At 38.2% G+C, this 13910-nt stretch overlaps 1 protein-coding gene across 1 annotated transcript in view; it reads right to left on the reverse strand.

Moving 5' to 3' along the window:
- LOC145769544 (glutamine--fructose-6-phosphate aminotransferase [isomerizing] 2-like) overlaps nucleotides 1-8921 on the reverse strand; it is a 30294-nt gene extending 21373 nt beyond the window's left edge. The window contains exons 1-2 of the mRNA XM_082581195.1: nucleotides 8829-8921; nucleotides 1230-1337 (exon numbers count right to left, since the gene is read on the reverse strand). Of these exons, the coding sequence (XP_082437321.1) occupies nucleotides 1230-1337; nucleotides 8829-8835 (115 nt within the window). The 5' untranslated portion in view covers nucleotides 8836-8921. The remainder of the gene's footprint in view (nucleotides 1-1229; nucleotides 1338-8828) is intronic.
- Nucleotides 8922-13910: the final 4989 nt, after the last annotated feature.

Consider the following 13910-nt stretch of genomic DNA (forward strand, 5'->3'; position numbering starts at 1 on the left):
GCCGATTCATTTGCTTTTCGTACCAGTGAATAACAACGATCAAGACAGAAATCAATTCAACATGAGCAAACGAGAGATTGAATCACTGTGGAGAATTTGCCTATTTATAACTACCATTATGCCACTTTTTGGTTTGCAGCACCATCAATATCTGCCCCTACAAAGGACCTAGCAATGCTACAGCTCACAGAGCAATATAAAGAAGTTGACAATGCAATTTCTCAAGTGGCAGAAAAAAAGTTGAGGTTGCACTTGTGGTACATCAGTGAGGATCTTGCTGCACTGCCTTTATTCAGTGATAATATCGCAGATGATGTAAAGAAGGCAATCGTTAATATTCATAAGAAAGACCCATTTCCTAAAGATGTTCGTTGTGTTGCCCCAAACAAAATTGTCAAGTTTCAACATCTCTCTTTGGCACAATTTGTAACACAGCGTTCACTTAACCTTTTCGAGTCACTTCATTTGTCAAAAGAATTTCTAACTGCTTCTGTCAACACATGGCGTGATCGTGAAGATTACACAGAAGCATGCAAAGGTGTGCGTGATCTCATAGTCGTCAATGATTGTGCAGAACGGGCAGCCAAATTAGCTACTGACTTCAAAGAGGTCCTTACAAAAAATCAACAACAGCGCCAGCTCCTCTATCAGGTGGTCGAGCACCACAGAAAACTGCTGCTTCCAACAAGTGCAAGTAAAAGCCAACAGCACCACTAAATAAAGTCAACAGCTTGAATCTTTGCAAACATTTCTTTTGCATTTTCTGGGCAATGTGTTGTCACGTGAAGCGATGCGATCATGATTGGTGAACGTACTTTTAAGCGGTTTTTGCTAAAGTTTTGTGCATTTAAGTTCACACCAAACGCTTGTTAATATGATCCATTTTGTGTATTATTCATGTTTTTCTGCATGTGGAAACACTTATTGTATCATAAATTCAGAGTAAAACAATGGTTAACACAAAAATGCTGCAACTGCAAAGTAGATAAGTCAAAAAGAATTACGTCACATATTCAAGGAATTTTGACGAATTATGCCAAAGAAAGCAAATTTAGAGGTCGGTGGGAGAGCACTTCCTCTTGTCGGATTGACTTCAAATTTTCACAGTGTCGTTTTTTCATGAATCATCCTCAAATGAGAGGGTGTGCAAAAAAAAGTAAAAAATTTCGATTTTTTTTGGCCTCCCTAATGTTCAGTCGCTGCAATCACTGATATTCACAAAACCTCACCTGCCGAGTCATAGCCACGATATTCCAATCTTTTCAATCCATTAACGAGAGTTCCCAAAATGTACTTTCTGTCCCGAGGAGTGCAATAGTTGACATAGGCAAAAATTCCTAAAAAAATTAGACAATGACAAAAACATTAATTTATTGTTGATGTCATATATAGTTTTGAGATCAAAGTAGCAAACACTACTGGGAAACCAACAAAAGATAAGCAGACTCTTACCACATTCAAAAATGCATTTAGCATAGGACAGTACCCTTTAACCTTTATCCTAGTGGTACAGGTTAGGTTTTAAAATAATTCAAAAACTTTGTACACCTTTTGAATGGCAGTGTTTACTGAGACAATGGAGACAAAGAATAGTTCCTATCAAAAAGTATGGTCCATTTCTTGGAATGAAGTTTGTTTAATTTAAATCTGTGTGGCGATCCAATAACTCCTCTCTGATGGTTTATCATTATATCTACAAGTTTCCTTCAACATGCTTTCGTTATCTTCAAGAAACTACACAGTCAATGATCACCAAGTAGATGAATTTATGTGGCTAAAAATGATGTGAGATGTGGCATGGTCTGTAGAAAAGTTCTCGAACTCTATAATTTCTTTGCATAAAATATTGACTAGGCCTATATAAAACATCAAGCACATACTTTTTCAAATGAAAATATTATAAATTTATGAGTTTGTGTAATTATATACTAATTACGAATAATAAAGTCGTTGACTCTAAAGCAAAATTGTAACACAATTAACCGTCTGATCAATGATGCAATTGATGCATGTTGTTGGTGGGCTGGGGAAACGCTAGTTGCACAATTGGGAAACACAATGAGGGGAAACAATTGTTTTGAACCAGAAGTATCAAAAATTATTCATACAATATATAATAGGAACACCTGGTGTAATTATTGATCCGAGGCCGCCGATGCTTGGTTCACGATTGGCAATTGAAGAACAAAAACTGATTATAACCTATTTTGGGAGTCAGATATGGATATCCTCCATGTTTAAACTTTTATTTTGTGCAATCACAATAAGATTTGTATCGCAGTCCAGCTCTACAATAGTCTGCATCCACTTTGTGCGCCCTTTCTCAATGGTATACCCTACTTTTAGTCTGGTATGCACTTGGGCATGTTGTATCCCAGGTTGAAGACCACTGATTTATGAAAAGGAATAGAGCGATTGCTATTAAGGGGGCAGTTCCACTTAGAAAAACGTTTTTTCAATTTTTTTTTTATTTTATTGATATATATATATTGGAAATTTATCGTAGATTCCGAATATGCAGTCAGTTTTTACCTATTTGCTCTCATTAGGCTTCAAACGGAAGGTTTTCTGAACGCAGCTCAGTTTAAAATGTGAATAAAAATTTGCATTTTTGTGAGAATGTTAGTTGCAAGATCTATGTTTTGTATTTTTCCTTACAAAATCTAATAATGAATAAGCTAAATAGCGCCACCTTTTCAAAAGATTAACCAAGTTTATTGAGCATACAAAGTTGTTGTGAATGAACATAGAAGAAAAAAAGTCACATTTAGATCCTTGACACATTTAAATCCACATTAAGATCCACATTAAGTCACATTTAAATCCTGAAGTCAAATTTGCTCTTGATGCATAGCAATTATAAAAATTTTTATATTAAAAAATATATCAGTTTATGGCTAGGATACCCTACTAGATCACCATGCAGTTTGAAGTCCCTCCCTCTAGCCATTTTCGAGTTTTTAGGGCTCCAATGGAGACAATCAGTTGATTTTATGTACAAACTCAAAATGGTATAAACCCTTAATGGATTGCTCCAGCCTAACAAAGTAAATATTTTTGGATAGCTTGTTTCCTCCTTTTTCCAGCAATATATGGTTTGTTGGGGTTTGTGGGTGAACTTTTGTGTGTAGATTGTTATTTATGACAAGTACAAAAAATGCGATTCTAAGTAGAACTGCCCCCTTAAGCCACAAATATATGATATTATTATTTTCAAACTTACAAAACTGTTAGATTTCGAATTTGTATCATTCAGTCGTAATTTGCACTAAATGTATTCTTGTAAGATCTTAGAGAATTGTTTTATAGCAGCAATGAATAGATTGCAGCAATCAATGATCTCCATCAGAAAGAAAAATATGCCAGTCAATCATTTTTAAACAGTCTCTCAAAATGGAAACGTACCGTACCAATTCAAGATAAAGCATGACATTAATGTTGGTTATCCGAAGATGTTGAAATCAATAGCCAGCTTAATTCCAATGACGGAAACTTTAAAGGATTTAGGAAAACAATCCATCCGGATGGGAGTTCCACAAAAACAAATTTGTGCTTTTGTTAAGCAGCTTCAGTTGTTTATGCCAGCACAGTGTTTGTAGTACACATTGCATTTTCCTCTACTGATAAGATTATTGTTTAAATGATCAAACACCCTCATGCAGTAAGCTATCTGACCAACTGGTGTCAACAAGATGACACTTGATGCTGTTTTTATGATGAGTTGATACCTATTTGTACTGGCCTTGCAGTGTCTGATGAAGAATCTATGGACATTGCTAGTGGGATAGAAGATTAATTCAATGAATATAATATAATTTTGGTAAAGAGGTCACTTTCTTCAACCACAGACATATACAACCAAGCAACCACACGGCATTTAACATAATCCATTAAAATTGAACATAAACTATAAGCTACAAACGTTTTCGGCCATACACACGTTAGCCCTTATCAATTGATAAGGGCTAACGTGTGTATGGTCGAAAACGTTTGTAGCTTATAGTTTGATGGGATGGAAATCCAATCAAATTTAATGGATTATGTTAAATGCCGTGTGGTTGCTTGGTTGTATATCTCTGTAATTCAATAAAACTTACTAGATTGCAAACTTTCTGGACATGTATTGTAGTTTTAAAACCTCACATATAAGCGACTAAGCGTCCCATTATTTGGGTTAAATAGGGACTGGTTACTGTTTTGATCTGAAAGTGGTTAAGGCAAGGAGAAACAGATGATATTGATAGACCGTGTCAATGGCTGAACAGTGAACAGGGCTCATGGTTTGCCGGACAATGACATGAAACAACATGATATCATTGAAATTTAGTCTAAGCCAAGGCCACTGGGGCATCTTCAAATGTAACAAACCTAGCAAACTCCACAAACCTCACAAACTCCACAAACCACAAAGTTGCCAGATGGTATTTTTTTTAATTGTATTTTTTTTAAATTTTTTGGCGCTTTATTTATCGAGTGCATGTTTTTTAAAACCCTTTTGAATATGTTATTTGTTTAGTGTTGATGTTTTATTTTTATCAATAAAAAAATATCAAAATATCTGCCTTGTTGGTTATGGTTAGTTTTGATATAAATACGTTTAAAGCAATGCCTTTGCGATCAACATTTGTGAGATGTTGAAAGGTAATATTAACGCAATATTTGGTAGTCAGACATTCGGGAATCAGTACTCAATCCCTTCGACCATGGTTGGGTGACTTAACTTTTGCAGGTGACCGTAGTTTCTGGGTTACGGCGTGTGACACACAACGAAGAAGTTCCTAATGACAAGTTTTTGTGAGTGTTTAGAATGTAAGGAATACTTTGTAAACGAAACCGGTTTTTCCAAAAGTTTTGGTCATTTAAAGTGTGTTTAAAACCTACATGCTTTGGATCCTTTTTGGGCTACTTGCAAAAAAATTGGTTTGATTTTGGGATTGGTTTGAAACGTGTTTTTGGCTGGGTAATGTTTGTGCAATCTGGCAACTCTGCAAGGTTTGCATCTTTAAATGTAGCAAACCTCGCAAATCTTGAGAAAGGTTTCTACAATTGATGGCCGATGAGGTTTTCAACTGTTCATAATTTGCATAAAACAGATATATAGGCCTAGATTACAGACAACCTTACCATTACTTGCTGCTAGTCTAAATCTATCTTCTTTAGGGAGACTATGAAAACCTATTGGGGTAGGCTTTCAAATGCAGAAACCTTCTCAAGTTTTGCGAAGAATTCGGAGTTTGCGACATTTAAAGATGCCTGCTGAGAAAACCTCATAACTATCAATTGACAAATGCACAAACCTTCCTCAAAGTCATAGCCTAGATAGTAGTAACCATCACTAGGTAATTGTACAAACCTTGTGAGGTTTGCGAGATTTACTAGGTTTGCTACATTTAACCTTCGTCCGGCTGCATGGGTACAATTGTACCCATTCCAATTTTAAAATACGACAGTCTTTTTTCTAGAAACCCGAGAGACCTGAAACTTCCTGACATCTCTACATTTCTGTGTTAGATTATGCAGACTAAATGTCGGCAAAAAATCTTTACACGTTACCGAGATTTAGGGTCGAGTTGTTTTTACACCCTTAACAGGCGGTATGGGTACAATTGTACCCTTGCACATTGTGTATCTAAATAATGCCAGTATACATAACACAAAGACAATTTTTTGAATGTTGAATGAAACAGAGTACAGAAATGATTTATTTGACACAGAAATATGAAAGAAAACTTAGTCGAGATGGGTTTAGTCAGTGTCACAAGTAATACACTTTGTTTTTGTTATGGAGTGTTCGTCGCACACAGGCTGAACGCAAGCCACGCAGCCTTTCCTGGTTTTACGTCGTTTTTGTTTCTGATCTCTGCAGACATAGCAACTGCCAACAATCGGTGTAGCTCCTCGATTTCCATGGGGTTCTTTGGGGTTAGCTTCTGCCCCTTCTGGCGGTGTCGCAATTGGCCGTCCTAGAACCATTTCCACTGCAGCTCGAAGGAAGCGGTTTCTCATCATCATGCGGTTGGTAGTGCGAGCTTCCACTGAAGGCATACATAGCTGTTTCGCAAGATCTTTCAGGAACTTTCTCCGTTGGTCCTTTTTCCTAAACACTGGCTTGTGTTCCCTGTAGATGATAAACGACGCTAAGCCAGTGACGTCGATCATGTTATAGAAAAACGCCAAAGGCCAACGCAGTGTCCGTCGTTTTACTGTGTATTCACCCAGCATTTTGTCCATTGTGTCCACCCCCCCTTTGGTTTTATTATAGTACGTGATGATCTCTGGTTTGCTTGATTGTGTTGCTTTGACTTCTCCGGTGATGTGCATGGATGATAGAAGCACAACTGATCTGTTTTTCTTTGGCACATATGAACAGACTGTTGCATCTCGATGGTAGGCGAATTGGTCGAGTGAAGTGCTCTTTCCTTGCCAGGCTGCATGTTGCTTGGCAAAAACCTCTTGTTTTTTCTGACTGTTCCAACTAAAGTCATGTCCCAGGTGTTCAATAATTTAGCTAGCTGCATACCTGTGAAAAAATTATCGGTGGTGACATTTCTTCCAGAGCCTTTATACAAACAGACCAGGTCCAAAACTGTTCGCTCACCAACATTTGTTTGTCGGGGACCATCTATTGGTTTTCCAGTATAAAGCTGACCATGCAGCGGGTAGGCGTTTGATGCATCACAAGCCCAGAAAACCTTGATACCATATTTAGCTGGTTTAGATGGTATATACTGTGTGAATTTGGTATGTCCTCGAAATGGAAACAATTGTTCATCTATCGTGATACATTCATGTGGCTTGTAGGCTCTCTCCAAATTTTTATTCAGCATTAGCCACAGATCTCGTATTGGTGCAGCTTTATCTGTTTGCACACGCTCTGCACGTGTATTATCGTTGTCAAATCTGATAAATCTGAGCAGCAACTTGAAGCGGTCACGAGACATAGCTGCACGTATAAGAGGCAAAGCATCTACTTTCCACATATCTTCCAGATTCTCTTTGTTATTCCTGTGTACACCAGCAGCAATAAGGATGCCAATAAATGCACTGAGCTCAACTTCAGTAAAGGGCTCGAATGTTCTTAGTGGTGGCCGTTCAGAAGCATTACGAAATCTTTCTGCGAGAGAGATTGTTGTTGAAAGCTTCATAAACTCTTCTAGCCTTTCGATTTGTTTCTCTTAGTATGATGTCACACATCTCTGGACTCATGATGGATTTGAACAGCTCTTTTTCTGTAAATAGATTGCTGGTTGCTGCAGGCCCACCTCTTTGTCGTAGGATGTTACGAAATCTTGTTTGGGCAGTTGGCAGCGGATCTCTATGCCATTCGGTTTTATCCTTAGCAATCCAAATGCTATCAACATGTTGAGACATGGCAGGGACATCTTCAACACTCTCGTCTGAGTCGTATTCTTCTTCCTGTTCTACCACCATTTCTTCTTCAATGTCGGACGCTTCTTCAATGCCATCATCTGCTTCTGGTATGTAGTTTTCATCGTCAGATGCAACATATGCGCCTTCCTCATATTCAGAATCAGATTCTTCAATCATACGCCTTATTTCATCGGCCGTATATCTGAAAGGCAGCAAAAAAGTAAATAAATGTGTATAATGTTTCTTTGTGAAATACCGGTACTACAAAAGTAGGCTATAAGGTGGACACAAAATGATACTGACCTCAATCGTCGTGTTCTTCGATTATCGTAAATGCTAGATTCAGCATCACCATCACTCATGATTTCTTCACCAACCTTCCAAAACTTATAGCCTACAGTACAACCAATTTTCAATCTACAGTTTACACTTAACCAATTCCGGCAGAAAACTTACCAATTCCTACTAGTCCTACTCAAATATAATCAAAAACTCTAATACTGCACGTGCCTTGTCTTATCTAAGGCAAGAGACGAAGGGAGAGGAAACGAAGTGGAACGACTGGGATGACGATAGCTGATCGCAGGGACAGAAAGGATGATAAAAATAAAAGGGGAATGGAGAGAGAACTGGTGCAGCAACACGTGCTATACTTCCCTAGAGCACAGTATTTAAACGCTCTGACCAATAAATACGGCATACCGTACAAAAAATATAACTAACTTGGAAATTTCAATGGAAAATGTACGTGGGTACAATTGTAACCATGCCGCCTGTTAACGGTGTAAAAATATGCAGTCTGACAAAGGTTAAAGAAGTTAACCTTGCAGAGTTGCCAGATTCCACAAAATTACCCAGCCAAAAACTTGTTTCAAACCAATCCCAAAAACAAACCAATTTTTTTGCAAGTAGCCCAAAAAGGATAGGCTAGATGAGAATAGAACATCTGCAACATCAACACTAAACAAATAACATATTCAAAAGGGTTTTAAAAAACATGCACCCGATAAATAAAGCGCCAAGAAATTTAAAAAAAATACAATAAAAAATACCATCTGGCAACTTTGTGGTTTGCGAGGTTCGCTACATTTAAAGACGACCGGCCACTGTACCAAGAATGGCAATTTATATAGCTAGGTAGTCTATCTTTAAACTAACAAGGAGTGCCAGTTCCAGTAAAAAAATTATATATACCCAACATGGAGATGCATTAAAAATGCCGGACAAGGTAAATCTATTCTAATGTAAGTGCGCCAAGGTGACTGACATCAAATAGTTGTAGGAGTCTTTGCAATTATCATAATTAACGTCAGTTCAGTTTATTGTTTTGCAGGCGATAAACAAACAAAAAGTACATACAAATTGAGTGTCTATCAGCACAACAGGATGGCAACGAAAGACCTGTAAGGTCATCTATGCCAGCTGCCACCTATGTCAGCTGTCATAACATTACTTACCACACATTATGCTGTTGATGATGATACACAAAAATAAAGCAAAAGCTTGAAACAAAAACTGTGTAAAGCAGATTGGTAACTTAAAAATATTTACACCCTGCAAAACATCAGTGCTGATGATGGCAATTTTACAACCAGTGCACTTGTCTTTTTTCCCAAACCATCAAGAAATTCACACCACACTGGTTTTGAAAAATAAATTATTTTCATACCCTGATTGATTGAATCTTTATCCTCGGAAAGGGAAAGCTTCTTGCAGAGCTTAAATTATTACAGTACTGAAACCCCATTAAATATTGGCTGTGGCTATATTTACACTATATAGTGTAATAATAGCCTGGATAGTGTTGCCAGACAAGGAATTCTTCCCTAATTTGAGAAAAGTTTAAAGCTGTTGAAAACAAAAACTTGTATTTTGGAATTTTTTTTTAGTCCTGGGAAGATCAAAACCCTAATCTTATTGCTAACTCTAACCCTTACCTTAACTCTTCCTAACTTTAATCCTAACTCTGGCAACACCTGATTGTGGAAAAATAGCCACTTCCTTAAATATTTCGAAGTGGCTATTTTTACACACGTGTTGCTATGTTACAATCAGGTGTTGCCAGAGTTAGAGTTAGGAATAAGGCTAGGGTTTTGATCTTTGCCTAGAACTAAAAAAATTCCAAAATGCAAGTTTTTGTAAGCTTTAAACTTTTCTCAAATTAGGGCAGACTTCCTTATCTGGCAATGCTATTGAGGCTATATTCACACTAGGCCTACCGTATATTACCCTAGATATAGTGACTATTATATACAGTGTAGCCTAGACATAGCCTAAATATTTTTCACCATAAATTAATAAAACCCTTGAGCTCACTTGTGAATTCCTGCTAGATACCAATAGATAACTTATTTGAGACATTGGAAAATTACAATTTTAATGAGTTGTTGTAGGCCAAGGACTATGCTTAAGCTACCGAAGGCCTGGCATAAATGTTGAAAAGTTACAAGTGGATAACATAAAGTCCCACCACTTCAGTAACGTCTGGCTTGAATCCTGACTACAACCAGTGGCAGATCGAGGTACTTTGAAATAAGTGAGCTACTTCTGCGTCAGCCATTAGCCGACGTGTCACCTACCTTCGGATTTCTAAAAACTCAAGATGCGGCTGTTGCTCCGCCTGCAACACACCTACCGCTCAAAATGACAACTAGCGGCAAAACCTACAATCAGCAAGATCTAGGAACAACGGTTCTCTGGGTGTGCGCTTCAGAACAACCCTCCTTTCAGAGACACCGAGTTGATGGAATAATTGAGAAACAATGTTTTGGATATTTATTCACGGGACTAACGAAGCCTCTCTGATATGTTTTTCCAGGCAGTTTTACATACTTGTAGGCTAGAGGCTTTTTTGACGCAGGGCCAACCATCGAGTTTATCATTTCTATAATGATTAGTCTGACAGGAGTGACAGCTACTGCCACAATGCATTGTTTTGGCAATTTCTCTGCTTGTTTATAAATATTTGCCACTGTTGAAACAAAATAAATTGACTAGACTCTACAAAACTGTCAAAATTAAGGTTCCAAAGAGGTTTTGATGGGGTGGTGGCTGACTAGATGACTGCTTATGGTCTTTCGCTACCATCCTGATTGCGCCATAATCTAACCAACAGTTGTACAATGCATTGTTTTGACAATTACATTTTACTCTGATTATTTGTTAATATATGGCGCTGTTAAAACAAAATAAATTGACTTGACTTGACTTTTCTCAGCGGAGGATTCCCAGAATTTGTTTACGTTTTATTACTTCCGCCTTGTTGGCCGGAGTTGTTTTTGTACTGATGGTCAAATTACTAGCCTAAATAACTTATTTTAAAGTTGGATTTAGCCTACTTTCTGTTTTGCGTAGCCTATAAGTTTGTATTTTGACAAGTCTTTGTTTATGCTTTCTAATTTGTATCAACTCGTTTGAATGGAAAAACGATTTCGCAGGAAGGAATGTCCGCCTGATAGCTCACTGGGTTGACCATAAGAATTTGGGATACAACTGCAATTGTAAAAGTCTAAAATTTACCTATGCATCCCTGAATTTGTGTAGGCTTACCCCAGTGGCGTAGCCAAGGGGGGATTTTGCGGGTTACAACCCTCCCTTTGACAGGCGTGTGACGTCACGATATTGAAAATGATGCTTTCAAACCAAAGTATGTCTGTAAAACAAAGTTTGCCTAATTTTAACCGAAACTGCACTAAAAGAGCGAGTTTTGCCAATAGGGGAGGATGAGGTAAGTTGAGCCACTTTTTACTTAAACGCTTCTACTAAGAAAACCGCTTGGTTTTCAATAAAAGTGAAAGTGGCAGCATAATGGTTGATGCTTTGGCTTTAATTTAACAATTTTTTTTTTTCATAACTCATAAGAATATTGAAAAAAACATGTTTTAAATATTATGTCATTTTGGCTCAACTTACCCACCCCACGTTTGTTTGTTTATCTTTATCCTGCATTGCGGGAAAGCGGACTTGAGCGCTATGCATCGGTGTACGCCTTCCGACATACACCTGACCCACGCTGCAGCCGACGGCAATGTCTGTTTCCAGTTGTCTACTCTACTTATGACTTAAATTTGATACTACCCATTACTCGAAATCGATCACTATAGGTAGAGGCAATTATCGTTAAGTTTCTTGCCCAGAGAAACAACAGCAGGTGCGGGTGGTTGGAGTCGAACATGCAGGCTCTCGACTGCGAGCCCAACGCGCTAACCACTCGGCCACGGCTGCCGACACACCCCGGCCGAAGTTGAGCCGGGGTGTGAGGTAAGTTGAGCCACTCGTTTAAGTTCAATAACAAAAGCTGTAGCGATGGTAGCCTACATGTAAAATGTTATGCAATACATGCGTTCACGAAGTTATTGCCCAGTTATTCGTCCCCGCATTGTAACATAGATTGTGGCGCAATCGTGACGTCATCATTGCGATGCACTGTTACGCTTGAGCGACAATATTTCATTGTTTTTTTTTTCTATTTATTAACTCGTGTTTTCGCTACTTGGCGAAAACGTGGTACGGCCTTTTACGATGTGCAAATCTATCGGACGGACGTCCCGTATTAGAGTGTGCAGTGACTATTCCACACCACAATTGAACCCGTCTCTTGTTGACAAAATATAATCTTCACTCAACACATGTGGAACTGGAGTCAAACGTCAGGAAGAAGACAGGTTGGGTTTCAGTTAATCTACATAGCTGTTACCAGGAAGAAAGAACAACTCGTGAAAGGATACATTTATTTTGTTGTGACTGTTCGACTGTGATTCGACTGATTGCGCACTTCCCAGCCGACAAATCTGCCATTTTTGTTAATTAAACGTCAACAGACGTTGAATCAATGTAGAACTAGCAGATTGTGTTAACTGAGCTGTAGAACAGAAAATAAAACGATGAATTAATACAGCACCATCCTGATTAAATAAACCTCTAAATGTGAATTTGCTAAATCAATTTCCGTTGTCTGTCAGATCTTAACTTATTCAATATGCCACTGATCAAGAGAGCATGGAAACTGGAATTTCTGCAGACGGCGGAAAGTTTCTTTAAGTTGTCGGGTGAGGAAGCTTCTTCAGTCTTCACGACATCTTCTTTAAAAAAAGCACACTCATCATTCTGCTTTAAAGACAAAGGGCAACTTTTTCTTGGACTTTCCAGGCACTTTTCTTAAAAACATTGTCTTAACTTCTCCATCTTCATTGAACCATTCGATTTGACCAATGTAATACACAGGTCGGGTTTCCTTTGCATGTTGCTAGTATGCTGCAGGTTACGAATAAATTCAAACTTCAATATAGACTGGACAAATTATTTTTCCAGAGAGTTAGACTATTAAAGAGTAAAATACACTTTGTTAGGTATTTAAAGACTACATATATCATTACTTAACACTGGCAGCTGAAGTCAGGTAAGTTGAGCCACCGGCTCAACTTACCTGTAGGCTACATCACTGGCTCAACTTACCTCAAGGCCGCCATTAAAAGTTAAACTGAAATTTCTTCAGACATACATGAGCTAGCAACCTCACTTTAATAGTTTCTGAATAAGCTAACATTAGTGATTACTGTTATCATATCAATCCTGGCGAATGCCACAAAAATTTTGTACAACTCAAAAAACTTTTTTATCAAAAAGTTTAAAAAACTTTCCAAAATCACTAAAAACAGTTTTTCTGTCTTTCTACAAGACAAAGACCTATAATCTTTACAGAACAGCTTCATATAAGATAAACGGTCATGTAGGTGGCAGTAGAAAGTTGATGCGATTTTTATTTTTCGAGTTACAGGGGGTGGCTCAACTTACTCACTGGCTCAACTTACCTCATCTTCCCCTACCAAACATTTCAGCCAGGAATTACAGTAGCAACAAGAAAACACAGAGACTTAGCTTTATTAGGCCTACTGAAAAATGCCCAAGAAAACCTGATCTTATCTTTTTGCTATGCCACCGGACAGCACCATTTTACAGTAATATTCATACTCAAGTTTTTGTTGAAAATGATCTCAGAATGCACCAAATTCAAAGTAAATTTTTCAAAATTTTCTGGGGAAGGCCCCCAGACGCCCGCCGCTGGGTGTCGCCTTTGGCGAAGACGTCGGGCTTCGCCCGCCGGCCGTCAAACCCCCCCATTCAAAATTCCTGGCTTCCCCTATTGTGATTCATCACTTTCGCGAGAAAGGTGGGAGTAGGCTACAAAATTTTACAAGTGTTATCAAGGAAGGTGCAGTCAAAAGGTTTTCCAAATCATCCATTGCTGTTAAAAATATATTGTTTAGTTCCTATTGTAAGCCTATGCCTTCATATGCCTGTCCACTATGGTGTAACTATCTTTTATCCAATAGGCAGGCCCGGATTTAGGGGGGGCAGAGGGTGCAGGTGCCCCGGGGCCCCCCGACTTTTACGTGTTGGATACAATAAATAATTGTTACCGTACAGAATGTTGTTTAATCTGCAGAGATGATGCAGCATCACCTCTGCATTCGTTGATATCACAACTTTTCAAGCTCTACAGTACAAATAAATTGAATTGAACTTATTTGAAAAAAATT

The sequence above is a fragment of the Aplidium turbinatum genome, chromosome 4, assembly GCF_918807975.1.
Source record: "Aplidium turbinatum chromosome 4, kaAplTurb1.1, whole genome shotgun sequence".
Classification (NCBI taxonomy): domain Eukaryota; kingdom Metazoa; phylum Chordata; class Ascidiacea; order Aplousobranchia; family Polyclinidae; genus Aplidium; species Aplidium turbinatum.